Genomic DNA, 19858 nt, shown 5'->3' on the forward strand with positions numbered 1-19858 from the left:
TAAGCGCTTGCACCAAACATGGCGTAATTTCATTTCCCTGCAATATCTGATCATGTGGTGCATTAGAAAATAAATTTCCTACAGTGATTTAAATGGAGCCTTTGACCAACTCTTGCCGCTGGGACCGTGGGGTGGGCGGCCGCTCTTTGGTGGTGACTGGAGGCGGCAGAGGCAGGGGAACGGGAGGTGGTTTCCAATGCATCTTATTATTTTGGCCTTGGAAATGCCAAGGTTGCCTTGAGAGGGAATAACCGCTGACCGTATGAGATGTGGTCGTAGCACCAATGGCTGGTGGCTTCTGGGTCGTCACCACAGAAAGAGGGACAGCGACAGTGAGGTCTCGGGTTGAGAGGCCTTGGAGAAGCCATCGGCCCGTCTCTAGGACCTCCAGTTTAATGCTTGAGCTCCTCCCGTGTTTGCCATCGTTGTGTAGGTGGCTCTGCTTTTCGTTCCATTGCACGCTTGTGTGCTTTGGACTTGTCACTCGTGCTGTCACCTTGGCTCAGTGTCATGAACTGTGAACACGGCCCGGGAGCATCGCTGCGAGTCAGCTGGGAGTGCAGGGCTCGGCCGCAGGGCAGAGAGGGCGTCCCTCGGGTGTGGAGGGTGAGGACTTGGGTCGACTTGCCCCGTGAAGAGAGGAGGATGTTCTCGGAGGCTTAGGCAAGGCGACCGCGCAGAGAGAAGGGCCCGGGCCGGTCCCCCTTCACGCTGGCGAGCGCAAGGTCGTCCCTGCAGGGTCCTGGGCAGGAGGGCCTGGCCAGCCCTAATGCTGCCCGTGTGTCACAGTGGCCGGCAGGATCCCCGGGGCTCCCTCGGGAGGCGTCTCGCAGAGACGGAGCACAGCCTGGGCGGCAGGCGTCCCCCGGGGCTTGTTGGACCCCTGCACCTGCTGAGTCGGGCCCAGCCCTTCCGACCAGACTGCAGTGGCTCGGGGCCGCCAGGTGCTGCGCGGGGGTGCCTGCCCGCCTCAAGCTAGTTTTCATCAGAACCACCTGAGGAGCTAATTGAAGATTCCTAGTCTCTGACCAGATACTGCCTGGAGGGGTTTGGACCCCGTGATGTCCTTGGGAGCCCTGGGGAGCGGAGGGCTGGGCGGCCGCGGCTCGGGGATCTGGGCGGCCTGGCCTGCTGCCCTGAGCAGGCGGACGGCGTTGGCCGTGACGCTCGCGTCCCCACGGGCACATCGCAGCGTCTGCCTCTCCGCTGCCAGCCTGGAACCGGCTGGTCCCAGTTTGGTGGCGTTGCCTTGGAAACTAACTCTTGTTCGGCAACTGCGTTTTCCAGAACAAGTATAAGGCCGAAATCCTCAAACAACTGGAGCATCAAAGCCTGATCGAGGCCGAAAGGAAGCGGGTGGCCCAGATGCGGCAGCAGCAGCTGGAATCGGAGCAGTTCCTTTTCTTCGAGGACCAGCTCAAGAAGCAAGAATTAGCTCGGGGCCAGATGCGGAGCCAGGAAGGCCCGGCGCCGCCGGAGCAGATCGACGGGGGCGCTGTGTCCTGCTTCTCTGCGCAGCACGACGAGTCCCTGCTCGGTGCCTTCGCAGACCTGCCCGCTCCCAGCCGCGCCACCAGCTGTGCTGGCCACTCTCCACCTGTGACCCGGGCCCTGAAGCCCGCCGCCACCCTGAGCGCCGTGCAGAGTAAGTGACCATCCGCGGGCGGCCCCTCCTGGGACCCGAGCGCGCAGCGGTGTCGTTGCCCCTTGGCGCAGCCCTCGGGTCGCGGCCTGCAGTGTCTGGTACAGAGACGGGGGAGGAGGGAGGGGCATTGCAAGCCTTCAGTTTCTGGCCCGTGTTCAACCCCGAGCCGCGGGAGCGTTAGAGGCGAACACCCGCTGGCAAGGTGCTGGGCAGGTTGCATGACCTTCGCTTAAACCCGCAAAGCCAGTGCCCAGGCTGCCGTGCGCGGGGGCTGTGGCCGGCAGGTGGCCTGCGGGGGCCCGGCTTCGCCCCCCTTCCCAGAGCCCAGCAGTGGCCGCCCCACCCGAGACGCGGCCGGATGGCGTTTGCTTCCGGTCACCTGAGGAGTCAGGAGAGGCAGCCGCTTAACGCGTTCCCCTCCTGCTAATCGCTGCTAAGATCAGCGCCCCTAGTACCGACCCCGGCGTCCGCGGAGACGCAGGGTCACAGGGGAGCCGAGCGGGGAACGTCCGCCGCGGCCCGAGGTCTGTGCCGCTGTCTGTGGCCCCTGCAGCTGCCCCGCAGGGGCAGAGTGGGTCCGGCTTGAGCCACCCGCGTGGTCATGCCCGGGCCCCGCCGTCCTCGCTGAGCTCGCCTCTCGGGCTGCGGAAGTACAGGGAGCGCCCGCCCGGGACGCCACGTCCCTGTATTTCTCTTGGCCCGGTCGCGCTGACGCAGCTCTGGTGGCCGGGACGCGGGAACGTGTCTTTAGCTCTTTCTGCCTTTGCTCTCTCGTAGACTTAGTGGTTGAAGGCCTGCGGCGTGTAGTTTTACCAAGAGACCTTTGCCACAAATTTCTGCTGCTGGCGGAATCTAATACAGTGAGAGGAATAGAAACCTGTGGAATTCTCTGTGGAAAACTGGTACGGCCTGTGTTCCTGTCCCCCTGCCCAGCACACACGCGGGGGCGCCACTGACGGGTGACGAGCACAGCAGGGTAGAATCACCCCGAGGGCCGCACACATGACGACGTGGCCGACGTAGTCCACTGACAGCTGTTGTCGCTAACAGACTGACGCTTCCAGGACACGGGACACAGAAGCCAGTCGTAAATGCATCAAGCCGCGTATTAAGTCTCGGTCTAGAAAAATGAGGGACCCGGGGCGCCTGCGTGGTGCAGCCCGTTGAGCGTCCGAGTCTTGGTTTCAGCTCAGGTCATGATGTCAAGGTCATGGGATCCAGCAGGGAGTCTACTTAGGGTCTCTCCCTCTGCCTCTGTCCTGCACCCTGCTCACTCGCGCGCTCTCTCTAAAATAAGTAAATACAATCTCTAAAATAAAGAACAATGATGGACGTCAGGTCTTCGGATTCCCTAGACCACATCCCCGCCGCAGCTGTCCCTGTGATGGACAGTCACGTCGTTAACTCTGCAGGCGTTGTCTGGCCTTCCTTTCGCAGAAACACGCGGAGTAAGACCAGGGTTTGGCTGTTTTCCTTAGTTTCAGGCGGTAGTTTCGGCCAGCTGACCTCTCAGCACAGGCCCTATTTACGTTACGGAGAATTTTATCTGAATATGTGATGAAAGATAATGTGAATATAGAAGGACAAGCAACAGAAGACACATTGGATCTGCACCTGCAAGGAAGGCGAGTCATGTCTTGTGGGAAGTGCCCTTCGTGGAGTCACTTGGGTCCGGGCACGTTTTCCGCCTAAACACTGATCCGGGGAACTGTGGCTTAACCGACCGTTTCACTGAGCACACGTCCTCCCTGCCGCACTCCCGCTCCTCCCTGGTCCTCCAGGAGACGGGGTGACAGCAGCTGCACACCTGCTGCATCCTCACCGCCACCTGGTTCACCTCCCCAGCGGCGTGCGGTGGTTGCTCCCTCAAGACATGGGTCCTACCTGGTTGGCTTGATGGTGCATCGCTGTCCGCTCGCCACTCCCTCCATCACACAGCTGCGCCCAAAGCAGCTGTCGGCAGCCGTAGCCTCACGTGGCCGTGGCCTCGGCCCTGCGGTGCCCCAGGGGCGCCTCTGAAGGAGCAGCCGGGTGCCTCCTGTCGGCGGGGCTGGCCTGCTCGTGGGAGGACAGGATGGCCCGGCCACTGGGGACTGGGCGCGGCTCTCCTCTGGGACGTTGGGGCGATCCCGAGATGGGCCGTTCACTCGGGCCGGAAGGCATAAAGTCAGCCACGACAGGGTGACAAGTGTGGAGGGGAGAGCCGCAGTGGAGGCCGCAGGACGCGCACCCCGTCTGCAGGAGAGCCCCGGCCCCGAGGGAAGGTGGTGCGGGGGTGGATAGCCCGCCCAGCATGAGCACCCCCGCCTGAGCCCCCGCCGCCCCTTCCCCTGAAGGCAGTAATGTGGGGGCTTTCCTTTTTCTCTAAATGCAAACCCAAAACATTACCTTAATGGTGGAGAACTAAGTCCCTGTGAGTCCACCCAGTAGCAGAAGAGATTTGGGGAAGGATGTGAAGTTACGTACAGTCACATATGAACGAGACCTTCGACCCCCGCACACCGCAGAGTGCCCCCAGCACAGCCACGGACTCCCCATAGCATCCCCCCTCCAATGCATCTGCTGTTTTGTTGTGATCTCTGAGTTTTTCCATCGCAAACGTAACATATCAAGACATTGTTTGTTGACTGACCTCTCACGGACCAGCCTGGGACGCTCACTCCTGTCTACGTTTTCCATCGTGAGAATAGGTTACGGGCCCCCGAGAACGGCCCCCGGACTTCTGGCAGGTTAGCCACTGTGACATGTGAGGCTGATTCTCAGGGTCCACGGCGGGGGGCTGCGGGCGGCGGGTCGTCTCTCGTCTCACCGCGAAGCGCCCTGCTTCCAGCTCAGCCTGTGGGGTCTTGCCATTTTTCTCTCTCAGATGCTGGTTATTCTTTTCGCTACTTGTTTTTCAGACGCACAATGAATTCACCATCACGCATGTGATCGTGCCAAAGCAGTCCGCGGGGCCGGACTACTGCGACGTGGAGAACGTGGAGGAACTATTCAGTGTGCAGGACCAACACGGCCTCCTCACGCTGGGCTGGATCCATGTACGTGGGGCCTCGGGGTTCGGTGTCTTTTCCGCAGGTGTGGGGGGGCGGGGGCTGCGTTCCTCCTCGAGGAAATGGAGCTTCCTTGGAATCGTTTCTTCTTTCTGGTTGTTTCAAGTGCCATGAGTGTCCCCACGGCGTCGGGCCGGGTCTGCTGCCGAGTCCGATTGGGCAGCGCTCTGCTCTGCTCTTTTCCCTCACCGTCCAGTGTCGAGACAGAGAAACAGTTGGAAATTGGGTGACCCCCTTCAATGATTTTATGTGGCCTGACGGGGACCATGTCAGGTTTTTAATGGACTTGATGAGACACTCTTTGATATTCTCTTTCTCTTTACCGTGGGCCAACAGTGCGTTGTTCTAAGAGAACTTCCAAAACATTTTTTTTGGTATTTTATTAATTTATTCATGAGAAAGAGAGGCAGAGGGAGGAGCAGTCTCCCCACGCGGCAGGGAGCCCATGCGGGACTCGATCTCAGGACCTGAGATCACGACCTGAGCTGAAGGCAGACGCTCCCCCCACGGAGCCTCCCAGGTGCCCCAGAAAAAGTTTTTTTTAAGCAGATATTTTTATATACCAAACAGGGGCCATGCATCCTTCTGCTTCTCCCCCGCGGGCCAGGGAGGAAGGTACCACTGTGTAAACAGCCATGGTGGAGCAATCCTGGGTTCCAGCACCTACCAGGCCATCGTAGGCGTGAGAAAGGGCTTATGAATTTTTTTTTTAAAGATTTATTCATTCATGAGAGACCCAGAGAGAGGCAGAGACCCAGGCAGAGGCAGAAGCAGTCTCCCTGCGGGGAGCCCGATGTGGGACTCGATCCTGGGCCCCCAGGGTCACACCCTGAGCTGAAGGCAGACGCTCAGCCACAGAGCCCCCCAGGTGCCCCGAAAGGGCTTATGAATGAAAACACCCGCGTTCAGATCTTAGCTCTGCTCAGAATTCATTACAGGAACGTGGGCCCGTTAGGTAAGCAATCCGCGCATCCGTGTCACCGTCCGCGGAACAGCCGCCACGGTAACCAGCTTACCCCGGCCTGTGTTAGAGGAGAGGAGTCCGTGAATTCCGTGGCATGATTCCTAGGTAAACACAGCACTTTCCTCAGCACAGTCAAATGAGATAACGCGTGGGGTGACCCGCTCAGAGCCCGGCCCGCCATCGCAGCCAGTGGCATCTGCGGCCATCAGTGTCCGGGGCACGGCCATGCCTTGGTCCTTCTATCCGTGGGGGTAGCGGCTGCATCGCTCTCCATGGAGGAGCGCTTTTTCTGGGGTGCATGTGACTGCTCCTGGCAGAAAGGAGGGGCTCGGGCATGCGCCGCGCGCATTCAGTCTGTGAGCCCCGGGGCCGCTGAGCACTGTGTATGTCCGACAGTCACTTGCTGCCGCCCGGAGCTCTGGAGACCTCTGCGCAGTTTGTACAACACCCCCCCTCCCCGCCGATGGCATTGATGGCTCCACGTGGTGACAGCAGGTTTGCACAGGTCAGCAGGCGGGCAGAACCTCGTCCTCACAGCCTCACGAATGCTCTGGGTTAGAAAAGGTGGGATAATCCCGGTCCTCAGTTGGCCTGTGTCTTTGTAGACCAAGAGCACCAGATACTCCTTCCCCGCAGAACACTTCTCATCCGTAAATAGATGTCAACACCTCTTCCCTTCGTTCTCCTAAATCTCTTAAGTCCAGTGAGTGGTAAGAGCTCGCGTTCCCCCAGCAGGCCGTCGCTAAGCGTAAGGCACGAAGCTGTCTTACGGCTCCACACCCTGTAGTTGGCGATGGCGATGCTGGGCGCCGGGCGGCTCAGCCGGTTAAGCCGCAAACCCTTGGTTCTGACTCAGGTCACGATCTCGAGTCTTGCGATCGGGCCCTGCGTGGGACTGCACTCAGCGGGGAGTCTGCTTGAGACCCCCTCCTTCTCCCTGACCGCCTGCCTCCATAAAAATGACAATATTAAAATAACGGGAGGAGGGGCAAGACGGCAGAAGAGTAGGGTACCCAAGTCACCTGTCCCCACCAAATTACCTAGATAACCTTCAAATCATCCTGAAAATCTACGAATTCGGCCTGAGATTTAAAGAGAGACCAGCTGGAATGCTACAGTGAGAAGAGTTCGCGCTTCTCTCAAGGTAGGAAGACGGGGAAAAAGAAATAAAGACACAAAAGGCCTCCAAGGGGGAGGGGCCCCGTGAGGAGCCGGGCTGAGGCCGGGGCGAGTGTCCCCAGGACAGGAGAACCCCGTCCCGGAGGAGCAGGAGCTGCACCAACCTTCCTGGGCGGAACGGGGCCCGCAGGGAGTTGTAGCAGGACTCAGGAGGGCGGGGATGCCCTCGGGCTCCCGGGGACACTAACAGGCACCTGTGCCCTGAGAGATGCCCCGAGCTACCTAAGGGCTGCAGCTTGCATGGCGGGACCCGGAGCAGCTCGGAGGGGCTCGGGCGGCGGCTCCGCGGAGGGGGCTGCAGGGCGGGAGCGCGAAACCAACAGCGCAGGCCCCAGAGCACAGGGCGCCGGGACACAGCCCAGGATCCGGCCTCCCCTGGGACAGGCAGAGGCCGGGAGGGCCCAGGACAGCAAGGACGCTCCTGCCCCGAGCTGAGCAGATCAGCGGCCCCGCCCGGAGCATCCAGGCCCTGCAGACGGAGAGCCCCGGAGCTACTGCGGAGGCTGACTCCAGGGCTGCAGAGCTGGCCCCGCCACTGCGGTTGTTCCTCCTGGGGCCTCACGGGGTGAACAACCCCCACTGAGCCCTGCACCAGGTAGGGGCAGAGCAGCTCCCCCAAGTGCTAACACCTGAGAATCAGCACAGCAGGTCCCTCCTCCAGAAGACCAGCTAGACGGACAAGTTCCAGGGGAAGTCAAGGGACTTAAAGTATACAGGATCAGAAGATACTCCGTGTTTTTTTTTGTTTGTTTGTTTTGTTTTGTGTTTTTTTTCTTTCTTTCTTTTTGATTTCAGATTGCTTCCCCCACCCCCCTTTTTTTCACCTTCCTTTCTTTTTCTTTCTCTTTTTCTTCTCGTTTTTCCTTTTTTCTCTTTTTTCTTTTTCTCTTTTCTTTCCTTCTCTCTCTCTCTTTTTCTCCTTTTCCCAATACAACTTGTTTTTGGCCACTCTGCACTGAGCAAAATGACTAGAAGGAAAACCTCACCTCAAAATAAAGAATCAGAAACAGCCCTCTCTCCCACAGAGTTACAAAATCTGGATTACAATTCAGTGTCAGAAAGCCAATTCAGAAGCACTATTATACAGCTACTGGTGGCTCTAGAAAAAAGCATAAAGGACTCAAGAGACTTCGTGACTGCAGAATTTAGATCCAATCGGGCAGAAATTAAAAATCAATCGAATGAGATGCAATCCAGACTAGAAGTCCTAACGACGAGGGTTAACGAGGTGGAAGAACGAGTGACTGACATAGAAGACAAGTTGATAGCAAAGAGGGAAACTGAGGAAAAAAGAGACAGACAATTAAGAGACCATGAAGACAGATTAAGGGAAATAAACGACAGCCTGAGGAAGAAAAACCTACGTTTAATTGGGGTTCCCGAGGGCGCCGAAATGGACAGAGGGCCAGAATATGTATTTGAACAAATCTTAGCTGAAAACTTCCTAATCTGGGAAGGGAAACAGGCATTCAGATCCAGGAGACAGAGAGATCCACCCCCCTAAAATCAACAAAAACCGTTCAACACCTTGACATCTAATAGAGAAGTTTGCAAATTCCAAAGATAAGGAGAAGACCCTTAAAGCAGCAAGAGACAAAAAGTCCCTGACTTTTATGGGGAGGAGTATTAGGGTAACAGCAGACCTCTCCACAGAGACCTGGCAGGCCAGAAAGAGCTGTAGGATATATTCAGGGTCCTAAATGAGAAGAACATGCAGCCAAGAATACTTTATCCGGCAAGACTCATTCAGAATGGAAGGAGAGATAAAGAGCTTCCAAGACAGGCAGGAACTGAAAGAATATGTAACCTCCAAACCAGCTCTGCAAGAAATTTTAAGGGGGACTCTTAAAATTCCCCTTTAAGAAGAAGTTCAGCGGAACAATCCACAAAAACAAGGACTGAATAGATATGATGATGACACTAAACTCATATCTGTCAATAGTAACTCTGAACGTGAACGGGCTTAATGAACCCATCAAAAGGCGCAGGGTTTCAGACTGGATAAAAAAGCAGGACCCATCTATTTGCTGTCTACAGGAGACTCATTTTAGACAGAAGGACACCTATAGCCTGAAAATAAAAGGTTGGAGAACCATTTACCATTCAAATGGTCCTCAAAAGAAAGCAGGGGTAGCCATCCTTATATCAGATAAATTAAAAGTTACCCCGAAGACTATAGTGAGAGATGAAGAGGGACACTATCTCATACTCAAAGGATCTATCCAACAAGAGGACTTAACAGTCCTTAATATATATGCCCCGAATGTGGGAGCTGCCAAATATTTAAACCAATTAATAACCAAACTGAAGAAATACTTAGATAATAATAGACTTATACTTGGTGACTTCATTCTAGCTCTTTCTACCCTCGATGGGTCTTCTAAGCACAACATCTCCAAAGAAACGAGAGCTTTAAATGATACACTGGACCAGATGGATTTCACAGATATCTACAGAACTTTACATCCAGACTCAACTGAATACACATTATTCTCAAGTGCACATGGAACTTTCTCCAGAATAGACCACATACTGGGTCACAAATCGGGTCTGAACCGATACCAAAAGATCGGGATAGTCCCCTGTATATTCTCAGACCATAATGCCTTGAAATTAGAACTTAATCACAACAAGAAATTTGGAAGGACCACAAACACGTGGAGGTTAAGGACCATCCTACTAAAAGATGAAAAGGTCAACCAGGAAATTAAGGAAGAATTAAAAAGATTCATGGAAACTAATGAGAATGAAGATACAACTGTTCAAAATCTTTGGGATGCAGCAAAAGCAGTCCTGAGGGGGAAATACATCGCCATACAAGCATCCATTCAAAACCTGGAAAGAACTCAAATACAAAAGCTCACCTTACACATAAAGGAGCTAGAGTAAAAGCAGCAAATGGACCCCACGCCCAGCAGAAGAAGAGAGTTAATTAAAATTCGAGCAGAACTCAACGAAATCGAGACCAAAAGAACTGTGGAACAGATTAACAGAACCAGGAGTTGGTTCTTTGAAAGAATTAATAAGATAGATAAACCATTAGCCAGCCTTATTAAAAAGAAGAGAGAAGACTCAAATTAATAAAATCATGAATGACAAAGGAGAGATCACTACCAACACCAAGGAAATACAAACGATTTTAAAAACATATTATGAACAGCTCTACGCCAATAAATTAAGAAATCTAGAAGAAATGGACGCATTCCTGGAAAGCCACAAACTACCAAAACTGGAGCAGGAAGAAATAGAAAACCTGAACAGGCCAGTAACCAGGGAGGAAATTGAAGCAGTCATCAAAAACCTCCCAAGACACAAGAGTCCAGGGCCAGATGGCTTCCCAGGGGAATTCTATCAAACGTTTAAAGAAGAAATCATACCTATTCTACTAAAGGTGTTTGGAAAGATAGAAAGAGATGGAGTACTTCCAAATTCGTTCTATGAGGCCAGCATCACCTTAATTCCAAAACCAGACAAAGACCCCACCAAAAAGGAGAATTACAGACCAATATCCCTGATGAACATGGATGCAAAAATTCTCAACAAGATACTAGCCAATAGGATCCAACAACACATTAAGAAAATTATTCACCACGACCAAGTAGGATTTATCCCCGGGACACAAGGCTGGTTCAACACTCGTAAAACCATCAATGTGATTCATCATATCAGCAAGAGAAAAACCAAGAACCATATGATCCTCTCATTAGATGCAGAGAAAGCATTTGACAAAATACAGCATCCATTCCTGATCAAAACCCTTCAGAGTGTTGGGCTCCAACAGCTCCCTCTAGGGAGCTTTCCTCGACATCTTAAAAGCCATTTACGAAAAGCCCACAGCAAATATCATTCTCAATGGGGAAGTACTGGGAGCCTTTCCCCTAAGATCAGGAACAAGACAGGGATGTCCACTCTCACCACTGCTGTTCAACATAGTTCTGGAAGTCCTCGCCTCAGCAATCAGACAACAAAAAGACATTAAAGGCATTCAAATTGGCAAAGAAGAAGTCAAACTCTCCCTCTTCGCCGATGACATGATACTCTACATAGAAAACCCAAAAGCCTCCACCCCAAGATTGCTAGAACTCATACAGCAATTTGGTAGCGTGGCAGGATACAAAATCAATGCCCAGAAATCAATGGCATTTCTATACACTAACAATGAGACTGAAGAAAGAGAAACTAAGGAGTCAATCCCATTTACAATTGCACCCAAAAGCATAAGATACCTGGGAATAAACCTAACCAAAGAGGTAAAGGATCTATACCCTAAAAACTACAGAACACTTCTGAAAGAAATTGAGGAAGACACAAAGAGATGGAAAAATATTCCATGCTCATGGATTGGCAGAATTAATACTGTGAAAATGTCAATGTTACCCAGGGCAATTTACACGTTTAATGCAACCCCTATCAAAATACCATGGACTTTCTTCAGAGAGTTAGAACAAATTATTTTAAGATCTGTATGGAATCAGAAAAGACCCCGAATAGCCAGGGGAATTTTAAAAAAGAAAACCATAGCTGGGGGCATCACAATGCCAGATTTCAGGTTGTACTACAAAGCTGTGGTCATCAAGACAGTGTGGTACAGGCACAAAGACAGACACATAGATCAATGGAACAGAATAGAGAACCCAGAAGTGGACCCTGAAATGTATGGTCATCTAATATTCGATAAAGGAGGAAAGACTATCCATTGGAAGAAAGACAGTCTCTTCAATAAATGGTGCTGGGAAAATTGGACATCCACATGCAGAAGAATGAAACTAGACCACTCTCTTTCACCATACACAAAGATAAACTCAAAATGGATGAGAGATCTAAATGTGAGACAAGATTCCATCAAAATCCTAGAGGAGAACACAGGCAACACCCTTTGAACTTGGCCACAGTAACTTCTTGCAAGATACATCCACAAAGGCAAAAGAAACAAAAGCAAAAATGAACTATTGGGACTTCATCAAGATAAGAAGCTTTTGCACAGCAAAGGGTACAGTCAACAAAACTAAAAGACAACCTACAGATTGGGAGAAGGTATTTGCAAATGACGTATCAGATAAAGGGCTAGTATCCAAGATCTATAAAGAACTTATTAAACTCAACACCAAAGAAACAAACAATCCAATCACGAAATGGGCAAAAGACAAGAGAAATCTCACAGAGGAAGACATGGACATGGCCAACATGCACATGAGAAAATGCTCTGCATCACTTGCCATCAGGGAAATACAAATCAAAACCACAATGAGATACCACCTCACACCAGTGAGAATGGGGAAAATTAACAAGGCAGAAACCACAAATGTTGGAGAGGATGCGGAGAAAAGGGAACCCTCTTACACTGTTGGTGGGACTGTGAACTGCTGCAGCCACTCTGGAAAACTGTGTGGAGGTTCCTCAAAGAGTTAAAAATAGACCTGCCCTACGACCCAGCAATTGCACTGTTGGGGATTTACCCCAAAGACTCAGATGCAATGAAACGCCGGGACACCTGCACCCCGATGTTTCTATCAGCAATGTCCACAATAGCCAAACTGCGGAAGGAGCCTCGGTGTCCCTCGAAAGATGAATGGATAAAGAAGATGTGGTCTATGTATACAATGGAATATTCCTCAGCAATTAGAAACGACAAATACCCACCATTTGCTTCAACGTGGATGGAACTGGAGGGTATTATGCTGAGTGCAGTAAGTCAATCGGAGAAGGACAAACAGTGTATGTTCTCATTCATTTGGGGAATATAAATAATAGTGAAAGGGAATATAAAGGAAGGGAGAAGAAATGTGTGGGAAATATCAGAAAGGGAGACAGAACATGAGAGACTCCTAACTCTGGGAAAGGAACTAGGGGTGGTGGAAGGGGAGGAGGGCAGGGGGTGGGGGTGACTGGGTGACGGGCACTTAGGGGGACACTTGACGGGATGAGCACTGGGTGTTATTCTGTATGTTGGAAAATTGAACACCAATAAAAATTAATTTATAAAAAAAATATTAAAATAACGGCAGCAAAGACAGTGACAGATGCAGCAGACGATCTGGTTCCTTTCTGTGTTAGGCACTGTCCTGAGGATTTTACGTGGATGACCATATTTAATTTTAATGCAGCGACCTGATGAGGAAATAATAATTAAATAATAATTTCCTCGCTGTCCTTGAGCAGCGAGGAAATGGGCATGTGGGGTTAAGTGGCCTTCTCAGCCTCACACAGCCAGCGAGCAACAGGCACAGGACCCAGACACTGCTTGCCAAGACCTGGGTTTCCTGATTAAACCGGACTCTTTCCTTTTTCAAGAGTAATTGGGGCTGACTGTGAATTCTAAGTTCATGATGGGTGCACGTGCGTTTCACACTCGTGTGAGCCTCCGATCGGTGTCTCGGAAGCACAAGTCTGCCTATGGCCCCAAAGCTGGAAGATACACTTCCCAATGCAGACCCCGTCCTTGTCACCGTCCGAGTGTGCACTTGCTGGGGGGATGAGCCCCGACAGTCTCCAGGCGCCCCGAGGCTTCTGCTTTCCTGCTTGTAGGGAATGACGGCCCACGGATGGCGCACAGTGCGGGGTGGTAACCCTGCTAAAGGCCTTCCTCTCGCGGCTGTGGGTTTGCCGACAGTCCCTCTGGATTTCCAACCCCAGCTGTGCCGCTGAGTGGCTGTGTGAGCACGATGGGCAACTGACCTCAAGGCGCCGGGCCCCTGTGGGAGACGGGGTGCTGGGGCGACTCCCCTGGCTCCTGGTGTGGCGACCTGGTGTCCCTAGTAAGCAGGAAGCATACGGGCACGAGCCAGGGCTCCCCTCCCCGATCGTGGTCGTTCCATGGGGGCGTGAAGCGTTTGTAAAAGTCCGATTTGATGAGTGACGGTCAAGAAGGACCAGGCCAGTCCCTGGAGACTTCTTGCAGGGTGGTGTGGCCTGGGCCGCGACGACCACCCGTTAAGGCCCTCCTCTTTCCTGTTGGCAGACGCATCCCACGCAGACTGCCTTCTTGTCCAGCGTGGACCTGCACACCCACTGCTCCTACCAGCTCATGCTGCCCGAGGCGATTGCTGTCATCTGCTCCCCGAAGCACAAGGAGTAAGTGCCGACCGCGCCCGGGGGGGCGGGGGCAACCCACGGCAGGTGCCGGCAGGCGGGGCGTGGGCTCTCTGCTGGGGACGCAGGGTCGCCGCCCCCACCTGCAGCTCTGCAGGCTTGATGTCACTTAAGGTCCTTTCTGCAGAATGCCCGGTGCTCCTGGGAGCGTGACCGCTAGCTGTATAAACGGGGTTATTTCGGTGTTGAGAAGAGTCCCAGCCTTAGCTGGTGACCTCCAGAGCCTGTCCACAGGGTTGGAGACAGTGACTGCTAAGGACAGATTACGAGCCGAGGAGTGAGACAACTCCGGGTGGAACCTTGGCTGCGGCCCCGCATGCGCGAGGCCAGCAGGACACCTGCCCCTGGAGCCCCAGGCCCCTCGGGCCCACCCGTCAGGAGGGGTGGGAAGGAGCCGCCGCAGGGGGTCGGGGTGGAGGGCTGTGCCCAGGTCTGGCAGCCGCTGCCACTCACGCTTGTGCTGCTGCTTTGAACGGTGTGTGCATGATTACAAACAGGAGCTGTAGGTGCCGCCTGGGGTCTCCTCCCACAGGGCCTGCTTCTTTTCCGGCCTCACGGGACAGTTTGGGTCCGCGGCCCCCACCCCAAGGCCCATTGGGCGCCTGCAGCTGGTGTCAGCCCCTGGGAACCCCCCATCTGCACCCCTGTGGTAAAGTCGGCTTAAAAGACCACTGTGAGGGCACGCAGGTGGCTAAGGTGGTGAAGCGCCCCAGTCGCGTTTTCAGCTCAGGTCACGACCTCAGGGTCGTGGGACCCAGCCCCGCATGGGGGTCTGCGCTGGGCGTGGGACCTGCCTACGATTCCACCCCCCGCAGCCCAACGATCTCTGACTTTGTCCCTTTTGTTTGCACCCGGAAACAGCACTGGCATTTTCAGGCTCACCAACGCCGGCATGCTTGAGGTCTCCACTTGTAAAAAGAAGGGCTTTCACCCACACACCAAGGACCCTAGGCTGTTCAGCGTGAGTACACTGTGCTGGCTGTTGGTCACACTTACTTATCACCTCTTCCTTTATTTATTGTCCTTACGGATTCGGGGAGGGTGCACTACGGCCTAAAACGCTGCACTGCTTCGCCCGGAGCTTCCTGACCCTGAGAGGTCATCGGTCTTTGTAGTTACTCCGGATTTCTTGCCCTGTTACTGCACGTGCAACGCCAGTATCCCTGCAGCCGGTCAGTCGTGCACGAGCCCCCTTTCCATTTATGTATCGTCCTGACGCTTCACGAGCTAGTTTCCTCAGACCCCGGGAGGAAACAGTGAAAGAAAATGAGATGACTGTCCCATGGATCCTTCTGCTCCGTGTGGCCAGATTAATGTTTCTGTAACAGTTCAGTGAAAACTGCGACCACACGTCTGGGCTGGCTTCCTTCAGCCCCAGAGGGACACCCGACTACATCTTTTCTAACTGCTCGCGTGGTGCTTCTCCAGCCGTAACATCAGAGAAACATTAAAGTCAGAATCTACCTAAAATGACAGTTACTTGGCAACCTCTGTATGTGTGTGTTTGTTGGAAGTGAATGAACACAATTTTATTTGTTCTGATCGGAAACATTTTCAAAAATTAGGAACATTTTAAATTAGGAAATTCATATTCCCTTTTGCAGAGAATCGTGTTAAACGTTCTGACGTAAAACCAATTCTTTTTTTTCCCTAGGTCTGCAAACATGTGTCGATAAAAGACATAAAAATAACCATGCTGGATCTAAGGTGATGTGTTCTGAAGACGAGCACCATTGGCACCGGACACTGGTCCCTGGACCTGAGGTTGCAGGATTTTCATAAGACGTTTCCTGAAATGACTGATATTTTATATTTATACATTTTAGATCAGAACGTTTGATATTTATTGTTCTTGCGCATTTTGAAGTTTTTCCTTTCAGGTTGCTCTGTCTGCAGGGTGATCACAGTGGTGTGAACTTCAGTAACTGTGAATGCGCCGATTCCATTACACACAATAAACGATGCTGCAAACAATGTATTTGCTAGTCCTAGAAATGTCTACGCACGTCTTCAGAGCTTTTGATGCTTCCCTGAATTTTGTTTTCCCCTCGTTCCTATAAAACATGATCTAAACAAGAAGTTCTGAGTGCCAGGCGGTCTCCGAGCCCGGCCCTCTGTTTCTGCCACCCTTCCCTGCGGTCGAAGATGAGCTGTTTCCACCTGTGAGAGGAAACGTGGCTGCAGCCAGTGGAGACGTCCTGCGTTGAGTGTTGGCAGGTCCGGCTCAGAGTTGCGTCTGTGGTGGACCCCAGGGGACAGAGAAGAGCGAGCCTCTGCTTAGGAAGCAGGTGCCAGACGCCTGGGGTAGCACGTGATGCCTTAACCTGATGAGACGAAAAGCAGAGACGCCTGAGAGAAGGATTCAAAAAGCTCAGATAAGAGCGTACGGCCTGTTGCCGTGAGAGTCGGGGTGACAGGGAGAAGAAATGAAGCGAGGGAAGGAGCTCCTACCTTGCAGCCCAAATGATTAACAGATTAATTTGAAAGGGGCACCTGCAGTGGAAGGGGTCTGTCTATGAAGCAGGGCATGGGGACTACAGAAAAATACTTTCAAGCTGAATAAGGGAACATAAATACGACGTTAGGTTTTATCGAGGCATGGGTGGGGACTCGTGACTGGTGTCTGGATAATAAAAGCATTTACCTGGATCAAAAAATATGGATTTTTTGATCAAACAGAAGAACAGGAGGTTTGTGTACTATGTTGGCACATTGGAGGAGTAGGAAAAACCTAGGAGTGGTGACCGCGGGGGACAGAATGTGACAGCATCGGAGGTGGGACGATTAAAGAGGTGATTCAGGTCAACGGAGGCCACCGGGCCCTGACCCAATGTGACAGGTGTCCTGTGAGAGAGGGACGAAGACATAGACGCAGAGGCCGACCGGGTGGACAGGGGCAGAGGACGCCCCCTCCTGAGGCAAGATGCTTCCGAAGAAACCAGACCCTTGATCTCAGACTTCCAGCCTTCAGAAAACCGGTTTCTGTCGTCTACACCACTCAGTGGTGGTAGTGTATCGCGGCAGTGCAGTGGCACCACACAGCACCTTGTAAATATTTGCTGAAGGTGCTGCTGTTTTTCTGGAAAGGACTCTCTTGGTTGCCAGGCAGGGGTCACCTTCTTCCCCGCGGGCCTTGGCCCTCGCAGGACAGCAGGGCAGGGCGTCCGTGGTCATTCTCAGCTCCTGCAGCAGCTCCTGGATGCTGTTGTCGCTCCCGTGGCTGGTTCCGTTCCTCTCCCAACCTCGTTCCACGCTGTGGACATGCAGGTCACGACGGAAGCTGTACTATCACGACTGTGGGGACCGGGCCTGGGGTCATGGTTGGGAAACCAGCCACGGTGATCCCAAAACGTGGAGAGCAGATGTCATGTGCCTGGCATGTTGTGACGGGATCACGTCGTGAGAGAAAGTTTCCTGTCCAGAGGATGCTTGAGAAACGTTGAGTGCTTGGCGTTGATCGAGGGAGGGAGGGAACATGCGGCTCCATGTTCCTCATAGAGGCACCTGCTGTGTTCTCTGTTCCAAAGACAGCAGAGTCTCCTTCCTTTAAGGAATGCGCATCCTCTTCTAGGGTCTGTGCTCCTTGGGGACGGCTGCGTCAGGGGTCCCAGAGATTCATCACACTCATGTCCAAGGAGCCTCCTCAGTGAGGGAAGGCATATCCCAGTGGGTTGCCCTGATCAAAACACCAGACACGGGTGCTGAGACGACAGGTCCTCGTTTTCCACAGTTCTGGAGGCCTAGGGTCAGGCCGGCACGTTTGGGGGCTGCGTGGGGGCTGGCTGCCGGGTTTACAGATGGCCACGTCCTCATGAGGTAGAGAAAGCTCATCTCCCCAGAGAAGGACACTCATCCCACCATCAGGGATCCCCCCTCGTGGTGCAATTGCCCCAAAGGCCCCACCTCCACAGTCCGTCACACTGGGGACTGGATTTCAACATGTGGAATCTGGGAGGGGGGGTGGCGTACAGGCACCCACATCACAAGGCAGGTGCCAACAAGCAAATACCGTATCTGTTTGTCATGCTTTATGGAAGTGCTGTTGTACACGCCCTGAAAGCCCATGATCACACGTCGGTGAGAATATGAAAGCTGTTACTCTCCTCCCCGTGATCTGGTGCTGAAGTGCCTTCAAGTGGATTGACGGGCTTACCCACTGAGAAGGTAGTTTCCCAACAGTCACCAGTAGGAAGTCATACTAGGTACTGGTTGCCAAGAAAAAAAATCAAGAAAGGGTTTTTTTTTGGGGGGGGGGGGTCTTTAAAGCCATATATTTTATATTTATGTTTTATCCGTATGATTTTAATTTTATACTGTTCTTATAATTAAAAGGATTTCATAAAGTCCATATTCCTGTGTATGTTTGAATAATCAGAGAGAAGCTAAAGAAGTGGAAATGGTGGCGAGAATCCAGGGGAGAGAATTTCACTATTTAGCGAGGAAGGTACCAGGATCCGGGCGTAGCTGGGGCCGCGCAGAGGGCAAGGGAAGGGCCCGGGAGGTGCCCCTTGCGGACCGCCGCACCGAGCGTGCTTGCAGCCCGTCCCTGGCCGTTTTCTGGGCCCAGGGCCCTTCTGACTCCGGGGAGCAGCGTCTGCGCCAGGCAGGGTCACCCGCTCCGCCGCCCGGGCGCTGCTCACCTCGCGGTCGCCGGGGCCCGGAGGTGCCCTAATCCCGAGTCGTGGGGCGTGGGAAGTTCTGCGCCGTGACTCCACGGAGAAGCACCGACACGCTGCCCCGAAGACGCAGCTTAAGGTTCTCCGTCACCGAAGGGCTGACGGAGGAGACTCGGAGCAGAAGACGCGCCCTGTGCCCGCGCGGCTGCTCGGCCCCGAGACGCGGTGCAGGTGCAGGTGCAAGCCGGCCGCGGGGTCCTCGGGCTTTCCGCCAGGCAGCGCGGCCCCTTCCCTGCTTGAAGGTCCGTGTCGGGAGCTGCTGCGACGGGGCAGCGACCGCGGGGCGGCGGCGGGACAGTGTGCGGACGGCTCCTCGGCCTCGGCCCCACCCGGGCGCGCCCACCGCCGCCGCCGCCCTGCTCCGCTCCCGCGAGCTGGCGCCTCCGCCCCAAAGGTCTCCCGACGCCCCGGTCCTGGGGGCTCCGTCGGGGGCACGTGCGCCCGCGCCCCGAGGTCGGTCCCGCCTTCCCGCAGCCCTGAGCCCCCGCCCGGGGCGGGGAGGCCCCCTCGGCCACGGCAGCCCGTCCCGTCGGTGACCTGGCCCGGCGTCCTCCTGGGTCACGCAGCCCGTCCCCGTCCCCGCAGCCCGTCCCCGCAGCCTGTCCCCGCAGCCCGTCCCCGTCCCCGCAGCCCGTCCCCGTCCCCGCTGTCCGTCCCCGCAGCCCGTCCCCGCTGCCCGTCCCGCAGCCCGTCCCGCAGCCCGTCCCGCAGCCCGTCCCCGCTGTCCGTCCCCACAGCCCGTCCCCGCAGCCTGTCCCCGCTGTCCGTCCCCGCTGTCCGTCCCTGCAGCCCGTCCCTGCTGCTCGTCCCCGCTGCCCGTCCCGCAGCCCGTCCCCGCAGCCCGTCCCTGCAGCCCGTCCCCGCAGCCTGTCCCCGCTGTCCGTCCCCGCAGCCCGTCCCCGTCCCCGCAGCCCGTCCCCGTCCCCGCAACCTGTCCCCGCTGTCCGTCCCCGCAGCCCCTCCCCGTCCCCGCAGCCCGTCCCCGCTGTCCGTCCCCACAGCCCGTCCCCGTCCCCGCAGCCCGTCCCGCAGCCTGTCCCCGCTGTCCGTCCCCGCAGCCCGTCCCCGTCCCCGCAGCCTGTCCCCGCTGTCCGTCACCGCAGCCCGTCCCGCAGTTCCGCCGGCTCGTCTGCGCGGCCTCCGCGGGCCCGCGCACCTCCCGAGGGGCTGTGCGCTCCGGGCAGGGGCGAGGGGGGAGGGGCGGGGCGGGGGGGAGGGCAACACCCACAACACCCAGCCTCCCCTCCCCCTCCTC

At 54.6% G+C, this 19858-nt stretch overlaps 1 protein-coding gene across 13 annotated transcripts in view; it reads left to right on the forward strand.

Moving 5' to 3' along the window:
- The window catches only part of STAMBPL1 (STAM binding protein like 1), a 37480-nt gene extending 19205 nt beyond the window's left edge, over positions 1-18275 (forward strand). For 7 of the 13 annotated variants that reach the window (XM_072723591.1, XM_072723594.1, XM_072723595.1 and 4 more), the window contains 6 exons: positions 1288-1645; positions 2423-2547; positions 4546-4683; positions 13797-13909; positions 14789-14888; positions 15582-18275. In XM_072723591.1, the coding sequence (XP_072579692.1) occupies positions 1288-1645; positions 2423-2547; positions 4546-4683; positions 13797-13909; positions 14789-14888; positions 15582-15638 (891 nt within the window). In that variant the 3' untranslated portion in view covers positions 15639-18275. Of the gene's footprint in view, positions 1-1287; positions 1646-2422; positions 2548-4545; positions 5765-6055; positions 6804-13796; positions 13910-14788; positions 14889-15581 lie in introns of those variants that run through there. The other 6 variants (XR_011994743.1, XR_011994745.1, XR_011994742.1 and 3 more) reach the window with 5 other exon arrangements.
- Positions 18276-19858: the final 1583 nt, after the last annotated feature.

Source organism: Vulpes vulpes, chromosome 10 (genome assembly GCF_048418805.1).
Source record: "Vulpes vulpes isolate BD-2025 chromosome 10, VulVul3, whole genome shotgun sequence".
Lineage (NCBI taxonomy): Eukaryota > Metazoa > Chordata > Mammalia > Carnivora > Canidae > Vulpes > Vulpes vulpes.